The following is a 19,737-nucleotide window of genomic DNA, read 5'->3' as shown; positions in this document are numbered from 1 at the left end:
TCCTGCTGCCATGGCCTGTCCACACCACACTCCGGGAGGCTCAAGGACTTCTGAGCTGTACTCACAGCCCCAAGGAGTGTGAGGGAAAGCAGAGTAAGCCAGCCTTCATTCCAGGGTGTTCTTACACTCTGGGTTTTTGAGACACACGATACTGGAAAACCAGGAATTCCACCAAGTGTAGTTTCAGGCTGCCGGCAGGGCTTGCAGATCTACTTCATTTCTTCTATCTTTATCCACTTTAGTGCTGTTCTTTATAATGAATTTTATAAAGTTCTTAAACTTTAGTTTCAGGTTTTTAGTACATTTGCTTCTGAAGGTATTGTTGAAATGGCAGTGAAGGTACTGTGCAATAATGTGTTTTATATAAACATGAATGTGATGATAAAGAAATGTTCCATTGTGAATTTTTTTCCCCAGTGAAACTGGCTATTTGGGAAGCATCATTGGATAAATTTGTTGAATCAATTCAGTCAATTCCAGAGGTAATTATACCAGTTTTGCTTGTTTTCAAGGATTGATTTCTATTTGGGAAACACACAGATTTCCCACTATGTTTAGGAGTACAATAAATAATAAATACTAAGAAATCTATATTGAGTTTAAACAAAAAAAAGGAATCCCTCATTACATATATATCAGAAACTTCCTATTTCCTTTTTACTTTTTAAAACTTAAAATTCAAATTACTCTTCTCTGATGGTACAATATTTTTAATGTAACTGAATTAAAGACAAAAAGTAAAGTATTTCCTCTCTAAGGAAATTGTACTTTTCTTGATTAAAGAAAAAGTATTTTTGCTAAATTATGAAAAATAGTGGCATTAAAAAAATGAGGTTATATCAAAATTTCAAAAATACATTAAAAATCATGATTACTGTAAATTTTTTACTGGGAAAGAATAATCTAATTATACTCAGAGAAAGAAGACCTGAATTTTTAATAAGGGATTAGGAACATATATCATAGAAAATGCTGGTGGATAAGGACAATGAAGAAAGGGAATATAAAATTTCTACCTAATAAGATTATATTTATTTATTTTTAATTTATTATCTAAGAGTGAGATGACTTCTTGGAGATATCTTCCAAGAAGTACCATTCCCATTGGATGACAATTATGCTGCTTCAGAACGTGCTTTATGGTCCTGATACTTATTGGATATATGTGTGTATCTATCTGTATTATTTCCCCTCCAAAACAGGCTTTAAAAGCTGGAAAGAAAGTGAAACTGTCTCACGAAGAAGTTATGCAGAAAATGGGTGAACTCTTTGCCCTAAGGTAAAATTTCTCTCTGTAAATAAAATATTTCACATATTTAATGATCTCACGAAAACATTCCTATAGTTCTGTAGTAAGGAGCCAACATTGTACCTTTATGGAACTTCCAGCTGTTTTTATTTTATTCTGTACAAGCACAGAGAACTCGTACCCATTAGAAGCAGTTGGGCTGTATTAGGACTATACTGGAAGAAATTCTGCATGTGCAAAAGAAATGTTAGTTTACATTAAACCTACTTCGATGTTCTTTGCAGGTAGATACATTCTAGAATTTGGATAATGAGAATTCTCGGTAAACATATATCATTGCATCATAGAATTTGGATAATGAGAATTCTTGGTAAATATATATCATTGCATCATAATGCTAACTACCCCTAATTGCTACAGGAAGGTTATGCACCGCATTTCATTGACTGAGACGGCATAAAATGCCACAGGAGAAAAAAAATGCTGCCCATTACAATATGATACAGTGCTGCTTGATCAAAGAAGTCACATTTTACATTTGCTGAAATAGCTCTTTTAGTCTTATTTGGATGTAGACCCTGTCACGTTCCCTCTTGGGCATACACAAAAAGGAAAGCGTAAGGGAAATAAATTAATAACAACTAAGTCACAACTGCCACTGTAAGATACCAATTTTAAAGATGCCTTCTATTTTCAAAGATGTTCAAATGAGACCTGTCTTAAAATTGATGAAACATAGAAATGCATCACTTTAATTGCCTGAAAAGATTTCAGTTTTGTTCTCGTAATCTGTGCAGGATTTATGGGGTGAAAGCTTGAATCTTGGCGTCATTCTCACTAGGCAGCCTTGTCCACTGTTTCGTCCCCTCCAGCTTACGGGACGAGCTACCAGAGTTCGTTTTGAGTAGTTTGCCTACGAGTTGTTTTTCCGCATTCTCCTTAGGTACTTGGCCTGGAGAGAAGTGGTCCAGTGTTTCATCATCTATGCGTTTCTCATAGCTCAAATTCAGGGTAACGACAAAAGTAAAAACCGCATTCACCAGGAGCACCCCACAGATCTAAAGCCTTGAGTTCGCTACGAAGTGGGGTAGAGAGATTCTTCTCTCTCCTCTTGGTAATGCAAGCAGAGTTTCATATAGCAAATTATATTATCAAAACTCAGAAGTTAGGACTAAATATACTTAGGTTTGTGAATAATTTCCGTAGAGTCTTTCTGTTCTTATCCTAAGTTTCTTTACAATAAAAGTGCTTATATATTATTAAAAGGAATTGGGTAAATCTATGAATAAAACATGGCAAGTTGCAGTAGGTGAAAAAAAGAGGCAATTATATATGGTATGATTGCAATTGTGTAAACAAAAATATTCATATTTATCTTGATAAATGTACACACTACACGTGTGTGTGTACACACACATGCATGTATGCACAGGAAAAGCTCTGGAAGGACACAGCAAAGTGTTCATAGGACCTAAAGGATTCGAGTTGTGTGTTAGGGTAACCGAGGGGCCCACCACTGTTTTCTTAAATCTTCTCCAGGGTACTTCCTTTTTTATAGTTAGTAGTTATTTATATGTTACTTCTACGGCTTAAGTATCCATTTAAAAGTAGGCTTACACCTCTTATGTTATAAAAAAAAGAAATTAACAGAGAGAGTGATTATATGCATACCTATTACTTGTCCAGTGTTTGCATAAACACTGGAAGGCTACAGAGGAAACTAGCATTGGTTACCCATGGGGGGGGGGGGGCAGGTAGGAGAAGGGGAAAGATGGGAATAAGAGTAAGATTGGTCAATTTTTACCTTTTTCTTTTTGAGCCATGTGATTACCTATCCACACAAAAAAGTGTATATTGTAAAATTTTTTCATGAAAAAATAAAACTTTAGAAATAGAACTCATTGTGTTTTCAAACTACTTCATAAGTAATATTAAAGATTGAATTAATTCGGTTACCAATTTTTAAATTCTTATAAATTTATTTGTATTTCTTAGAAGTATTACAAAGGTAAACATTAAACGCTATCATAAAGCCCCATGTAAATAAAAATATAATAGACACCATGATTAATTCAAGATAGACAATAAAAAGTTATGCTTTTCCTTTTTTTTAAGACACCGTATCAACTTGAGTTCAGACTTCTTGATCACTCCTGATTTCTACTGGGACAGAGAAAACCTGGAAGAACTTTATGATAAAACATGTCAGTTCTTAAGCATTACTCGTAGAGTTAAGGTATGTATTTTGCACTTTTACTGAGAAAAACTTGTTGCCTACAATTGTATAACTACGTGGAGAGAAATTCTAAATTAGGTAATTGTAATTTAACCATTTTTGGAGAAATATCTTATTTGACATCTGGTCATATCTCCCGATTTCCCTTCTTTTCTTGTCCTGTACATAATTTTCAACTTATTGTATCAAAGGGTATTCTGATATTTGCTCTACAGACTAGGTAAAACTGGTGAGAGTTTTGAGGCTTTGTGGCCTATAGGATTTTCTCGTCGGGTTCCAGGCAAGAGTTCATGGGGTCTGGAACTATAATGGAGACAATGAGAATAGTAATGAACATAAAAAAAGAATCCTCTAAGATAAATCAAGTACTTGGTAACGGGAGGCCAGGGAGGGAAGAGTAAGGAAGACTGGTGCTTGCCTAAGGGTGGCTGGGAGAAGGATGGCAAAACAGAGAGGTGGGGCCAGGAGGAAGTGAGGAGCTAAATTTAAGATACGTCTAGAGTGGAATGGCAAGAAGGCATCCAGTTAGAACTGTCATGCGGGCACTTAGTGCGGAAGTAAAGTTGAGAAGAGACATTTGTAGCGGTGTCATGATGAAGTGGGCGGAGGTGGCCGTGATGGATGTAAACCACATGGGGAAAGAGCCGAAAACAAAGTGGCCGTTAGTATGACGTGCGTGCATAGTTCCGTGGTATTTTATCACGTGCAGATCAGTGTAACCACAGGATGGAGACACAGCACTGCTGTCATCACAAAGACCTTCCCTGGGCCGCTCCCTTAGTCACGGCACCGTCCCTTCCCTCACCTCCCTCACCCCTGGCAACAAGCGATCTCATCTCCATCTCTGTACTTTTGTCATTTGGAGAACTCTACATAAATAGAATCATACGGTATGTGACTTTTAAAACAGTTTTTCACTGAGCACAATGCCCCTGAGATCCACGCAGTTGCATGTATCAATCCCTGCCTTCCTGTGGGTCACAAATAGTCTACTGGAATTCCGTTCTGACTTAATCTATACTGGTTTATAGTATATCTTTTTGATATATACTTAGTGGTCGCTTTGGTACCCTATTATACATTGGTTAACTCCCCACAGTCTATCGGTTTTAACATTTTACCAGATTAAGTCAAGTATAGAGACCTTTCTTCCCTTTACATCCCTATACCTTCTGGCATTTACAATAAAACTGTCTTAACTATTCTTCTGCAGACATTGAGAACTCCATCAGTGTTATGAGTCTTGCTTCAACCATCAAACATAATTTAGAAAAGAGAAGGAAATCTTGTTGCATTTACCCACATTTTTATTCTTTTTTCCTTCATGACATTCCAAGATTTTTTCTTTCGGTTTCAAGAATGTTCTTTAGCCATACTTTTAGGGTAGGTCTAAAAACATTCCCTTATTCATCTGAGAATATCTGGTTTTCATCCTGAAAGATATTTCACTACATATAGGATTGAGTCATTTTCTTTCAGCACCTAAAAAATGGTATGCTGCTTTCTTGTGGGTGCCACGGTTTCTGATGAAAACTCTGCTTTCATTCTGTGACATGAATGTCAGGTCTTTTCTTACACTCCCACAAGTCTCTGACTCCCTGTTGACTTTTTCTAGTGTTTTTTTTTCTGTTGTTCGTATTGGGTAATTTTCACTGTTGTCTTCAAGTTTACTGGTCGTTTCCTCTGTTACCTTTACTCTGCTGTTGAGCCCATCACTGAATTACTGTTTATTGTATTTTTCAGTTCTGAAATTTTTCACGGTTCTTCTGTTTTCTGTTTCTTTGTTCATTTGTTTAAAGTGTGTTCACGATTGCTTTTTAAAGCATTTTTACGATGGCCACTTTAAAATCCTTGTCAGATAATTCCAACATCTGATTCCAACACCTGATTCTTTCAAGTTAGTGTCTATTGATTGTCTTTTCTTATTCCCTCCAACTAATTTTAATACCTCCAGTTTTCCTAATTGGCTGAACAATTATGTTCACGATCAGTGATACTAGAAGAATCAAATTGCAGTGGACTTCAACAGTTTTAGATTCTTAAATGTCTAATTAGACAGATTTGACAATTGCTTGTCAATCAGTTGTCGAATCAGACATGAAAAGCACTGGACTTCTATGGCTGTGGACTGTGTACACAGACTGAAGATCCAGAGGATAAAAATGAGAGGATACTAAAAGCTTTATACACAGATGAGCTGTCTCCTGTGGTTGTATTAGTTAGCTATCACTGTGAAACAAAATGCTCCAAAACTTAGTGGCTTAAAACAACACCTCTTATCTGTTTTTGTGGGTCAGGAATCTAGGTACAGTTTAGCTGGGTCCTCCGGTTCTCTCACAAGACTGCAGTCATCTCAAGGATCAACTGGGGAAGGTCCGCTCCCTAGTTCACTCGTGCGGTGTGCTGGCTAGGTTCACTGCCGCAGGCTCTTGGCCAGCCGCCTCCCTCAGTTCCTTGCCACAGAGGCTTCTCCATAGAGCATCTCACAGCTTGGCAGCTTGCTTCATCAGGCTGAGCAAGAGCGAGCATGAGAGGTGGGGGAGGAGGAGGGAGAGAGTATGCAGCTAAGCTTCTGTAACCAAATCACGACAGTAATGACATCCCCTCACTTTTGCTGTATTATTTTGTTAGGAACAGGTCACTAGTCCTGGCCCACAGTCCAAGAGGGGATTACATAATAGTGTGAATACCAGGAGGTGAAGATCTTTAGTGGCTTCGTAGAAGTCCACGTAATGCAGGCTTTAGGTTTTGAAACAAGTGGAGAAAATGTTAGAAGCCTGCTCTGTAATCACTGTGACACCCATCACCTTCACACTCCTGTCATCTTAATAATTCCCAGCTCCAGCCCACGAAAGTCAGCGCCACCACTGCTGGTCTCATTGTATTCATAACTGTCAGTGAGCCAACTGCCATGCCACTTGGGCCTGGCCAAAGTTGATGTCAAAAGAATTGTTCTGATCTTTGACCTGGGAGGTGGCCTTTATCTGTCCTTCCTGTTCAAGACAGAATTACTGACGTCAAGTCTACAACTGAGAATACCTCTTCGAGTAAATTAGACCTCGACAACCAAACCGTCAGCCGTTTCATAGCTAAACTCAACTGCAAGCAAAAGAAAGATATCGGTGAGAACAGGGGGCTTTGGCAGTCCCCACCCCAACTTGCAGTACGCTGAGTGTACTCTTTTTTCTAGTTGTTGAAACCAATTTTAAGTTGAGTCCCTTGACAAAGGATTTGACATCTATACCTCTGTCACACATTAGCAGCTGGAAGCAGCCTATACTGACCTTGTCTCTGGCACCTTGACCTGTGGAGAAAGCCCTATGCGATGCCAGCTAGACTCGGCACCAATCCCTGTGGGTGGTTCTCGGTAGCCCCAAGATTTAAAGTCTATGGGAAGTGAACGGAATTCATTCACAGACAACCTCATCTCATAGGGAGAACACCCTAAAAATTCTGCAAAGCAGCTACTGGAACTAATAAGTGGATTTATCAAAGTTGTAAAATGCTACGTCAATATACGAAAATATTTTTTTTCTTTATACCATCCATGAATTGAAAAGTGAATTTTTAAAATAATAGCATCAAAACTTAAATTACTTAGGCATAATTTTTTAAATTCAAAGTAAAATTTGTATCCCGAAAACTAGAAAACATTGCTGAAAAACTAAATGAAGACACATACCACGTTTGTAGAATAGAAGTTTCAGTGTTGTTACTTCTCTTGTAAATTGACCTATAGGTTCAACTTGATCCCAATCAAAATCCCAGCAGACTTTTTTTATTTTAGAACTGAGAAGCTGATTTTAAAATGGAAATGCAATAGCCAAAGCAATTTTGAGAACAGGACAAAGTTCAAAGGCTTTTATTATCTGATTTTAAGACTTGCCTTGCAATAATTCAAACTACAGTAATCAAGACATTTGAAATTGGCATAAGAATAGAGACAAAGATTAATGGAACAGAGCCCAGAAACACACTTGTACACATATAGGCAATTCATTTGTGACAGAGATGTATTAACTCAAAACAAGGGGACAGTCTTTTCAACAAATAGTGCTAGAAATGGATAGCCATTTATAAGAAAATGAATCCTATCCTTCACAGCATTTTAAAATTAATCAGAGACCTAATAGAAAAGCTAAAATTATAAAACTTCAGTAAGAAAATATAGGAGAAAAGCTTTATTCCATTATACCAGTATTCCCTGAATATCCACTCTAATTTTCTTTTAGGAGCTGAAATTCAAGGCTCATTTAAATTGTCTTTATACGTTACACACATTTCTACCATACCCTTATTGGATTGTGTTAGGAACTGGGACGAGGTCGCTAGAAGTAGAAGTATCAGGGGAGGGCGGACAGGGACTTATATGAAATTGGAGCTATACTCGTGGGATTCCCCGTCTTCTTCCTTAAGACCCAGCAGCAAAAGTGATACTTTTCCCCTAAATGTATGGTGGATGTCTCAGACAGAGGCAAAGGGATGGCTCGGCTTGTGGGCCCTAAGGCAAGGTCTGTGGAACTGGACCTGTAGTAGGTAAATGCTGCTGGGCATGATGGCCACACGGCTTTGAACTATACACTTCACTTTATATATTTTATATCTGAAACCTATGTAACCACCACGTAACTTTTACTCATCAAAATTCCCCTGGCAACTAACAGTTCATGGAACTCTGCTCACATTCCATTGAATGTGTCTTCTCAGTATCAGAGGTGCCTTGTTCTTTTTACCGTTGTCATCTACTTGGCTTGATTCAGTCACTACAACTCATCCCCCAGCCTCTCTCTGAGACATCTCTTTGGTTTTAAATCTTCCACGAGTTGTGAAGCACACTTAGTTTCCGAACTACATTTCTCAAGAGTGTTTTCTTAGCATCCCAAAGGGATGTAAGCCTAGTTGGATTATGTGAAGATTATTTAAAAGAAAGCTGAAAGAATTCAGCCTCCCATTATTAACTGTGCTCACCCCAATGCCAGCACTGTGGAAAATACAAAAGAAAAATTTGAACTGGTCTTGACCTTCAACGGCTTTACGGCCCTACAAGAGGACATACGGAACAAAAAAAGATTGGTGGTAGTGCTAGGACGAAGTTGTTCCCCGTTTTATTTTTTAATTTTTTATTTTTCCTCGAGGGAAGAGTCTTGAGAAAAATAGATTAGGTGTGGGATTTTGGGAAAGAGTCCAAAAAGCCGAGGGTGGAGGTCATTTCCTTCGGTAATTAAGAGATCACTGAGGGACGAGATCACTGAGCTACGGCAGCGCGGTAGGGACAGAAACAGAAACCAGGTAGCAGGGGCCCCTGGCCGCGTCCGTTGTCTCAGGTTGCTGCCCTCCACGGTGCTGTCGTTGATTCTCCTCTCATGCTGCCCGCGCCACGAGCAGTCGCGTTCGTTTTCCTAACTTCTCCCAGCTTTCCCTAATAACGTTCAAACATGTATCTCTAAACTCATTAGTCTGCCTTCCAGGTGCTTCCCCTGGCCTACCAAATCTCAGACCTCCCACATCGTCGCATCTCACACACCCTTAGAACTAAGCGTGTCGCTCGGTGTTTCTTCTCACTTCACTCTCCATGCCCAGTCTGTCCATTTTCTTCTTAGTGTCTTTCACTGGCTGACAGATACTGGAAGGCTATGTAGTAGACCCTGGGCTGGTAGAACAGAGAGGGCTACCATACTGACCCCTGCCTCCCAGCCCTCGACTGCTAACACGAATCCCTGCTATTCTCTCCCCTCACCTGGACTGTTCTGTCACCTTCTGCACTGTCTCCCAGCCTCTAAGCCCTTTAGCAAGAAGGCGAGGATATGTTTCTTATTCGCCATTCCATCTACTCTGCCCAGCACAGTAAATGTTAAATATTTGAAGACCGAAGGTCTTCCCATTTCCAAAAGAATAGTGTTCCAACATTACAGCAGGGTGCTAGTTTTCTATTGCTGCTGTAACAAATTACCACAAACAGGCCTAACGCAACATATTCTTAGTTCTTTAAGTCAGAAATCTGATGTGGGAGTCGAGCTAAAATCAAGCTGTTGCCAGGGCTGCACTTCTGAGGGTTCTGGGTAGGCCATTTCCCTCTCTTCCAGCTCCTAGAAGCCATCCACATTCCTTAGCTCGTAGCTCCTCCTCCCGTCTGCGAAGGCGAGTTGAGTCGTCCTCACATTGTTACTGAGCTCTGCTGCCTGTCATTGCCACTTCCAAGGACCTGTGATTACACTGGGTCCACCCAGATGATTTCATTCTCCCTATCCTAAGATCAGCTGATTATTGACTGTAACTCCTATACAATCTTAATTCTCCTTTGCCATGTGATATTCAGAGGTCCCAGGGATTAGGATGGGGATATCCTTGGGGAAACTGTCATTCTCCCTACTGCTTATGGTCCACAGTCCCTCTCAGTTTGGTACCAACTCACCTTTGTAACCTCACTTCCTAAGCACTTCCTTCCAGGCTTTCCACTCTCTAGCCACACTTGCCTCGCGTTGTTTCCTCTGCTTGAAACGTTCTCCCCTCAGCCCCTTCCCCATGGCGCCTCAACTTTTCTTCTTGGCACTTGCCTATTTATCCCTACATGTACCACCTGTGACATGTTTTCACCTGTTCCCTCATCTATGTGCAAGTAACATGCATGGCTCTATGCATTAGTGGGGACTCTTCTTGCTTAAACATGACAGGAATGTGGGAACAGGGAGTGCCTGCTGCACAGTCCCAATCGGGTCATCAGAACTGTTTCTCTACGCAGCATCTCATGCCAGTCTGGCCTCGTTCTTTCCTCGTCGGCAGCGTTCTCTGTGAGATGGGAAGGGACTGGGACGAGGGAATATCCAGGCTTACATTTCAGTCTGCCTGGCAAAGTCAAGGAACTGAGACATGCGTCTAAGCTTTGGGCAGCCATGTGTTGAGGGAAGTGGGCATTATGGTTGGCCAAGCCTGAGTCTTACCCCCACTTCAGGGGACGGGTGGGGATGGTGGCAGGTAGATGCTGATACCATGACAGCATCGTGTGGCTGGAAACAGAGTAACTTCAAAAAAGGGGGACAGGAAATGAGGGTGCTGGGCAGACAACAGATGACTGCGAGAGGCAGAATGAAGTGCTAACTAAATAATAGGGAAACCACCAGTGCTGTAGGAGCGCTGGGGAAAGGAGCAGGAGCTTGGGAAGGTTTCGCAAAGGCCACACCTTCAAGATCGAAGGGGATGCCACCACCTAAAGTGATTGGACTAAATGACCTGGAATTGTATGTTATGGAGAAGGCAATGGGTTTAAAGCTTCTGAGTAGAGGAATGACATGATCCAACCTATTGAGTATGAGAACTGACGCCAGTGTAAAAAAAGACCCACCACCAGAAAAAAAAAAAAAAAACTACCATTTTTGGAGGTAATGAATAGTTGACGAAAGCCTACCAGGTAGTATTAAGACATAATAAACAGAGGACAGATTCGAGACTCTCGCAGCCTAGGGTTTATTGTAGGGAGCAGGGATTAAAGATCAAAGGTGCGTAGCACAATGCAATATATGCCTTACCGTTGAACTGTATACCTGAAACTTACAGGATTTCATTAACCAATATTGCCATAATAAAAATAACCCGGGTGACTGAGAAGATAGTGTGAATACATAACACTCAAACAAGAGTTGAACTTAGGTGACACACAGACCCTGAAATGACATTTGAGCATTGAACAACTGAGTTGAGAGAAAGACTTAGTTTGGTACTGGCGGATCTTGCCCGGCCCACAAATACTGCTCTCCCATTCCCTCAGGCGTCAGGCAGCAATCACATCATATGGGTTTTCCATTTATGGCAATATAGTTTCTATTCAAAATAAACATTTCTAAGTCAAATCTTTTGGAATTTAAATAGTACAATTGGCACATATATCACAGAAACAGCAAGGATGGGCTGGAAATGGCTGAAGTTTAGGAAGCATCTACATACCCCAAAGCAGGTACAATCACAGAAGGGTCACAGGAGTGCACAGAGCAGCTGAAGGAAACCTGCATTTCTAGGTGTTGACAAATGCTCGAGTAACTGAGGTTTGGAATCTAACCAGGAAAAGCTGGTCGATTTCTAAAAGATATCTGGAAGCGTCAAGGGGAGTGTGGTAATATATACACCTTGCAAGGGCTAAGGAATAAACTGGACAGTGAGGAAGTAGAGGAAGAAAATGTCAGTTTAAAGTTGAAAGAAAATGGAAGAGGGCTGGGCATTTTGGAGATTCAAGTTTAAGTTGCCTTTGGATGAGCAGCACATAGACTAAGAACAGGCAGCCAACAGAAATAGGACGAAAGTTGGGGGGAGCGGGCAGGGGGAGAGGCATTGTTCTAAACATTTATCCATAAACTATACAGAAACTACAAGGTGACCATAAAGTCTGGAAACATGGGCAAATATATGCTATCAGCGTGGTTCCAGGTGTTGTAATTAGCAAGGCTGTTAAATTACAAAATCACAATATGGTGCACTAACACATTTCAGTCAAACCCCAAACATGCATCTGTGATTTGTCTCAAATTTCCACTGACCAAAGGCCATACCCTCAGCATACCCCATAAGTAATCAATGGGAATCAAATTACTTTTACAAATTTCTTTCCAGAATTTCCAATTTCAGAGAGAGAGAGATGCAGAGAGATGAAGGAGGTAGAATTTGCTAGTGGTCACATCAGTCTTAAATCCAGATTCCGTGTTCTATGGACCCCCTCAAACAGCTTGTGAGAACCCCTGCAGTTCAGCAATAAAAGCATTGCCACCTAGTGGTGAGTGAGCAGCAGGTCATGCTAGTGAGACACAAGTTTTAGAAGGTCATCATTGATTTTGTTACCTTAAAGCCAATGCCTTTCTTAACTGCTAAAAAATCCAAGGACAGCCACCGAAAACTTGACTTCAAAAGCTCTATTTTTAGATCTTCCATCAAAATCTTACAAATGTGAGCTCTGATATGCAAAGTATTATAGCAGTTAAATCTGTGCATTACAAAATGTCTCTAGATTGCCTTTGGGGAGACGACTGAGCAGCAAGAATTGAAGGGATGATTTTTTCATATATATTTTAAACCTTCAGAATTTTGAAGCATGTGATCATGTTAACTTATTTTAACTAAATCTGATTAAATATAAATACAGGATACTTTCTAATATTTCTCGAATACAGGTCATGAATGAAAAACTTCAGCACTGCATGGAGCTAACAGATCTAATGCGGAATCACCTGACAGAGAAAAGGGCGCTGCGCCTGGAGTGGATGATTGTCATCCTCATCACCATCGAGGTAAAAACAGCTTTTTAATGAAAATAAAGATAACACAGAAAATGTTAGCGAGAAAGAGCATGACTGTTCCAGTTAAGTTTCAAATGACCATGGTAATATTCTGCAAACGTGATTTTTCAAAAAGTTCCGCATTTTTAAAGATGGCATTTAGAGAAAGTTCTGGCTACTGGCCATAAATTTAAAATGTACAGCCCAACAGCAAGTACCCATGCCTCAGATGTGCAGCTTGCCATGTGAGAAAGCCAAATACTTACTCTTACTTCAAGAGAATTCATTAATCACAACCTTGGAAGTCATTTAGTTTATACCAGCGATTCGCCATGAAATTAATAATTCTCACTTTTTATCATCCTAAGGTAATGTTTGAGCTGGGACGAGTATTTTTCTAATCAAATGATGACCAAAGGAAAAGTATCATTTCAAGAGATATTCAAGTTCTACAATCAAAAATAAATGCTCACTATTGGGGGAAATCTCTTATTTAATAGGTATTTAATTTTTTTAATCAATGATCAATTCTTAAATGTGTTGCTGCTTAAATAAAAATTATGAAGACTCTGATGTTTGGGTCTGTAACAGGCAATATGGAAGGAAAATGTTTATTTTAAAGAACTTTGGATAAGCTTAGCATCTAGGAAAAACCCAGGCAAACATACTAATTAAAGCCAAACACTTAGATTTAAACAATGCACCTAACCTATCCCCAGAGAATCTCAATCATGGTCCTGGCTAAGAGAACTGTACACCAACTCAGAAGGGTTGAAATATACAAAACAAGACAGGCATTTGATGGCAGAAATTTTATGAACCTATTTTAGATAGCATGCATAATTGTGTTTGACAGCTCAGTGGCCTTTCATTAATTTAATATTTCCCCTCTCTTTTCGCCACCGAGTTAAAGTTCTGAGAAAAAGCTGTTTCATACATACTTTAGGGAAATTAAAAAATACCAAGTACAAAGACTTTAACATTTTTTTTTAAAGTAATGCCCTTGCTATCTTCGTTTGCCTTGTTTTTACACAAAAACACTACCCTCTGCGCCACAATGAATTTAAAATATTTTTCCTATACATATCCATGAACAGAGAATTGCTCTGTTCAAAATTGGGACACTGTCATCCTGCAACTTGTTTTCCTGCTACACAGCATTCCAAGAGACTACACACTGATCTGTACCTTACTGATGACTTCTAGATATTTGCTCTGACAGTGCGAAGGTGAACATCCTGGTGTCTGTTTCAGCACACCATAAGGGTTCTTCCCAAGTAGCAGGCGGTCTTCTAGCTGAGGTACCTATGCCCCAAGGGTGCCAAAGACTTCCCAAGGAGCACGTGGGCATGGATGATTCAAGAATTGCTTTCTAGATCCCCAAGTTCCACATAAGCACTTTCCTAAAACTGCTGTACCTATGTACACACCTGCAATCCATGTATCAAGCCTGTCTGAATTGGAAAACTCAAAAAACAAGAGATCCTAAGTATAAACTTGACTTTTACTTCACTTCTACACATGTCTTGGAAATTTGCTTACCATAGCAATTTTTAAAAATATTTTTAGTGTAAAAAGATGGACTAGAGCACTTCTTGAACTCATCAAATGAAGACTTACAGAGGGCAACTAACGAAAAATGATATAAGTCCAGTGAAATCTAAACCACTAGGACACTATTTCTTAAATTCAAGGTGTTGATCTTAATCTAAACAGCCTGTGTGTTCTGAGTTCTGGTTACCTTAGACTTTGGGTCTTAAGCGCCCTGACAGCAAGTAAGATTAGTTGGACTACTTGTCCATCAGTGCATTAATGAAATCTGATTGACTGGAATCCTTGCACTTCATGTGGCCCTTTCAGATCCTAGATTTCAGGCTTTTAGTGCTAAGTGGGGAAAGACTTGGCGAAGCAGCCAGTGCTTATCCCATCTTCAGAACACATTTTAGAAACTAATATTTAAACGGACATCTTTTTCAAATCAGGACTCTGCCGCAACTCTACAGATAAGAACAGGAACCTCTCCTACCAATGATCAGCCATCTTCACAGAGAAAAACAAGTTGGCCTATCTACATAGTTATCAATCAGGGAAAGTATTTTTTCTATCATTTCACTTTCAAACATAAAAAACTCCAACTCAAACACAATCCTATATGTAAAAATTCAGTCACGTCACATCTTGTCTTCAGAAGTATTTCAATAAAAATTTTTAAAATATTTCACGTCTTCAAAAATCAGCGGTGACTATTGATATATGTTAAAACTTGGATGACCCTTTCATTCAACTTGGCTGAGTGAAAGAAGCCAGTCTCAGAAGACTACATATTGTATGATTTAATTTACATAATGTGCCAGGAAAGACACAACTAGCCATGAAGAACAAATCAGTGGCTGCCAGGGGAAAGGGCTGGAGGAGAGCAAGTACGTATACAAGGAGAGCATGAGGGAGGTTTCGGAAGTGACGGAACTGTCCTGTACCCTGACTGTGCTGCTTGTTAAATGTGTATCTATATGAAAGTGCTCGACTTTACACTGATTCTAAAATTACTTTAAATCAGTAATTCAAAAATGTCAATGGTCCTATCATGCACGGAGGTGTTACGCTGAGCCCACTTACATGCATACATTTTATTTAATACTCACACAATGCTGGGGCAAATATCTCAATCTGCGTAAAACAACATGCTCAAAGCCAAACAGCTTAAGGGACAGAGCATGATTCTGATCTGACTCCACAGCCTATATTCTTAACCACTGTAATAATATCCTATACTCTTCTCCCCTCTAGTTGTAAATACCAACCAATGATATCAGAATGCAGTTTTCTCATTCTACTCCTAACTCAACATGCTACAGATAATGTGAAAATGTGCAGATGACCAACACGGTCCAACAGAACTATGACAACGGAAATGTTCGACATTTATATGGCCACATGTGGCTAGTCACCACTGAATTGAACAGCACAGTCTAGAGAAATACAAGAATGTACATGCCACTTAAAGAAACAACCTATCAAACCTTATGACAACACACCAACAATACAATTCAAGGAAGATGCATACTGGGATAAAGCTGAGGAATGCACAACCCCCAAACGCATCACAAAACTAAATCTGTCTTTCCAACACTCATCCTTCGAGATTGTTTAAATATCAACTTCATTCATATCACCACAGCACTTTATACATGTAGAGCGCAGAACCAACTGTATACTAAGTTTGACTGTGTTCTCCCCCATTAGCATCTTATGAGCATCTAAGAAGAGTCATTAACATATACACCACCAGCACCCACCACCTACATACAGCGGCTTTCTAACATTTTTTCATTCCGTTCTAGTGGGAAAATTATCGTCTTAGGTCCTTCAACTACAAATTTAATCTGCAAGCCTTTGAGTACCAGCAGGACACAAAAAAGGCAGTCCCAGCTTCCAGCGGGGATGGGAGATAGAAGATATAGGTAGATAAATGACAAGAAAAGTAATCAAATAAGCATGTACAACCAGTGCTTTAGGGCAGAACAGGAACTATCAGGAGTCCTGGTGGTAAGAGCAACCAGAAAGCAGTCTAAGAAAAAAGCAGCCATTATCCAATTCTGTAATAGCAAAAGTGTAATTTACTGTATCCACACCTATTACTCAAAAGCCTAATGGATTTTTTTTTTAAATGCCTTAGAAAGTGATCACTACTTCACTCGCACTACCAATGTCAGGGTCTCATCCTGCAACTTGTACCACAAAGTCAAAACTGGTCTTAGAACAAATCCTTCTAGATCTCAAGTTGACATGAAAATTTCACAGTAGAAAGAGTAATAATGTGTTTCTTTATACTCAAACCCTGATGATCTTTATAACATCTTTTAGGTCCTGGAAAAGTGCTGATTGGTATAGTTGCCCAGTACAATCTTGGGGTCAGTATGTAAGACAGCACCTGGACCGAACAATAAGTAGTTTGAATTTAAGAAGTACAGTTGACCCTTGAATAGCACAGGTTTGGACAGCGTGGGTCCACTTACACACAGGTTTTCTCAATATATACAGTCGGACCTTTGTATCCACGGGCTTCATAATTCACATCAACAGAACCAGCCATCTTTGGATTCAACCAACCATGGACTGAAGACGGTGTTTTTGCATTCCCAATACCAGTTTCCCAACCACGGATCGAATACACTGTTTTCTATTTGAAGCTGTTGAATCCACAGATGCAAAAGGCCAACTGTAGAGTCAAAAGTCATACTTAGATTTTTGACTGTGTGCGAGTCAGCATCCCTAACCCCCATGTTCAAGAGTCAACTGTACAATTTCTAATTTGTTTCCTCAAAAAAAAAAAAAAAAAAAAAATTGGGAATGATGGTGTGAAGAGTTGGCAAAGTCAACGACATCAGGCATTACCTGTAGGACTAGTTGAAAGTTTAACTACTATCATATAGAAGCTTGCAAACTGGACTAGAGAACAGTTATACATTATATCACCTTAGAAAAGATTTTTTAAAAATCTGCTAATTTTCTCATCTTTATCAGTACAGAATGATTATTCACGACAAAGTCAGAGAAATGGACCAGTTAATTACTTAACTTCTTTGAGCCTGCTTCTCAGATTTAAGATTGAGTGAGACTATAAATGCACTTAGAGGGAAAAAAATAAATTAACAACAATTACAGATCGACCTCACCAAGGTTTCTGGTTCAATCCTAATTCATCCACAAACAGGAAAAATATAGAACTGTGGTTATTAAAACGTCATAAAGTCTGGTAATTCTCTCTTCGAGATATGGAGCTTAATTAAGACCTACCCCCCAGGCTGCAGGTTGGACTTAGCATGATTTGCTTTTAAACCAACAGCATGTGGTAGTGTTAGGTGTGGCTTCCTCCTTGCTCTTGCTTGGTTCACTAGCTCTGGGGGAAGCCAATCACCACCACGTCGTAAGGAGACTCAAACAATCCAATGGAAAAGAACTGAGACCTGCCAACTGTGAGCACTAACCTGCCAGAGCGTGATCTACCTTAGAAGCCGATCCTCTCGCCCAGACGACATCTTGACTGCAACCTCATGAAAGACCCTAACCTCGAACCACCTAGCTAAGCTACTCCCAGATTCCTGATCCACAGCAACTACATGAATAAACAAATTTTTTTCAAACTGTGAACCCTGATCTATCTGTGATTGATGAAATCAATTTAAGACACTGCAGCTTTCAAAAAAATAGTTAGAAAAGATAGCAGAGTATGTGATAACAAGCACTATTTCTTGAAAATTTGGTTTCAATTTCACATATACATGTGTACTGAGTAGCATTTAACAAAATGTATTTGTTAGAATCACAAGTGAAGTTTAAAACCCACAAGCCTACACTTAGGTTTAAGCCAAAAAGTTCCCTAAAATATAGGGAATCTTTGAAGGAATGTGGTTCCCAGTAACACCAACTATAAAGTAAGCATTTTCTATAAACTTTATAACCAAACCAATGAAATATGACTCTCGAAATACATCTTTTCTGATTTATATGTTAAGCTTGATGTAAAACACAAAAGGCATGTTAGGTTTGTAACACTAGCATGTAAAAGCATGTTGTTTTCCTAAAATGAGAGGTTACCCACAAAATTATGTAGTGAAAAAGCTGCTTTGGAATCTAGCCATATTTATTTCCTCTTAGTATAACTTTAATAATCAATGTTAACGGAATTTCCATCTTCATCTTCAGCACATGCACTCACAAATGTCTGCCAGAGTTTAGTATTATTAAATGGCTTTCTGCCCACTATCCAAGCAAGTCTCACTGAAACTATCCACTTCGGAACATAAGCAAGTGCATAATTTTCACGTACCTTAGCATAACATCAAAACTTTCAGCAGCACAAGTTTGCACAATATTTACAGTATAACAACTTTTGAAGAATCCACTCAGATTATTTGTTTGCAGTGATTTTCTTTGAAAATGTGTGAAACTATTTTTGAACTCCTAATTTGGCAAATGTATCTCAAAAAAGCAAAAATAATCACATATGCACTACACGATTTAACTTTTTTTCTTATTACTGAATTCGAGACATTTGTGGCTCTCCCACAACCACACTGACAGCTTCCCTTGGCCCTATCCTGAGATACACTTCTATAGCCCTTCCTGAAAGGACTGTTTTCTCCTCAACTTTTGCAGATATCCATCTAAATGTTTCTACTTAAACAAGTTGTAAAAAGCAGATCCAATCTGTAGAGCATTCCTTATGATGCTATTACTGGATGACGGTGACTAAAAATCAATTCGCATACTTGACAAAATCTAAGTCTGCATGCCTTCGCCTTGAGAGAACTAGCAGCTAAGGAGCGCAATTCTAAATTCAATAGCAGCTCTTGAAGACTAGGATGGTCCTGACAGCATTTGGTCTAGGAATGAGATTTGGAGTTGCAGGAATAAGCTACAGGTTTATTCCTATACAACTATATAGAGTACATGGTACACAGAAACATCCCTGATCTTAAGAATATGCACAGCTACTTTTTGACTCAAGACCAATTACTCTAGACACATAGGCAAGTTCCTACCCAAAGGCTTCAAATCTAAACTGTAGCATTAGTTTTGTCCACTTTTTCCTTTAGGATCTCAGTTCACGCTCCATATAAGCACTCTATCAGATCATAAACTTGAAAGGTCAAGGTCTAAAAAAACTAAGAACCCAAAGCTCTAACTATAACTTTCTACCAATCAAAATCATTTTAGTTTCCCAGCAAGATGAAACAGATTTCAATTGTAGAGCCAATTCTGGCATGCAGGAAACCTGGCATGCCAGTCAAAAGGCCAACTTTGATGTTTTAGTGATAGTGCATTAGAAATACTTATATCAGGGTCAGAATTTGGTTTTGCAGGCAAACATTTAACCACTCGAGAAGTCATTTATCTAGCTGATCAAAGAACAAGAAAAGTTCAAGGCAGGTATATACCAAATCTATTCACTTGCACCGCTAGTTACACAGCTGCTGTCTTCAATGAAAAAC

The 19,737-nt window shown here is 39.3% G+C and overlaps 1 protein-coding gene across 2 annotated transcripts in view; it reads left to right on the top strand.

The window, feature by feature from the left end:
- The window catches only part of RMND1 (required for meiotic nuclear division 1 homolog), a 34,386-nt gene extending 21,074 nt beyond the window's left edge, over positions 1-13,312 (top strand). For both annotated transcript variants that reach the window (XM_016149149.2, XM_036222727.1), the window contains exons 8-12: positions 418-482; positions 1,203-1,279; positions 3,365-3,485; positions 12,638-12,754; positions 13,111-13,312. In XM_016149149.2, the coding sequence (XP_016004635.2) occupies positions 418-482; positions 1,203-1,279; positions 3,365-3,485; positions 12,638-12,754; positions 13,111-13,143 (413 nt within the window). In that variant the 3' untranslated portion in view covers positions 13,144-13,312. The remainder of the gene's footprint in view (positions 1-417; positions 483-1,202; positions 1,280-3,364; positions 3,486-12,637; positions 12,755-13,110) is intronic.
- The last annotated feature ends 6,425 nt before the right edge of the window (positions 13,313-19,737 follow it).

The sequence above is a fragment of the Rousettus aegyptiacus genome, unplaced genomic scaffold (assembly GCF_014176215.1).
Source record: "Rousettus aegyptiacus isolate mRouAeg1 unplaced genomic scaffold, mRouAeg1.p scaffold_m13_p_1, whole genome shotgun sequence".
Taxonomy (NCBI): Eukaryota; Metazoa; Chordata; class Mammalia; order Chiroptera; family Pteropodidae; genus Rousettus; species Rousettus aegyptiacus.
The sequence above is the reverse complement of the archived record's forward strand: the minus strand, read 5'-3'. Positions and strand labels throughout refer to the sequence as shown.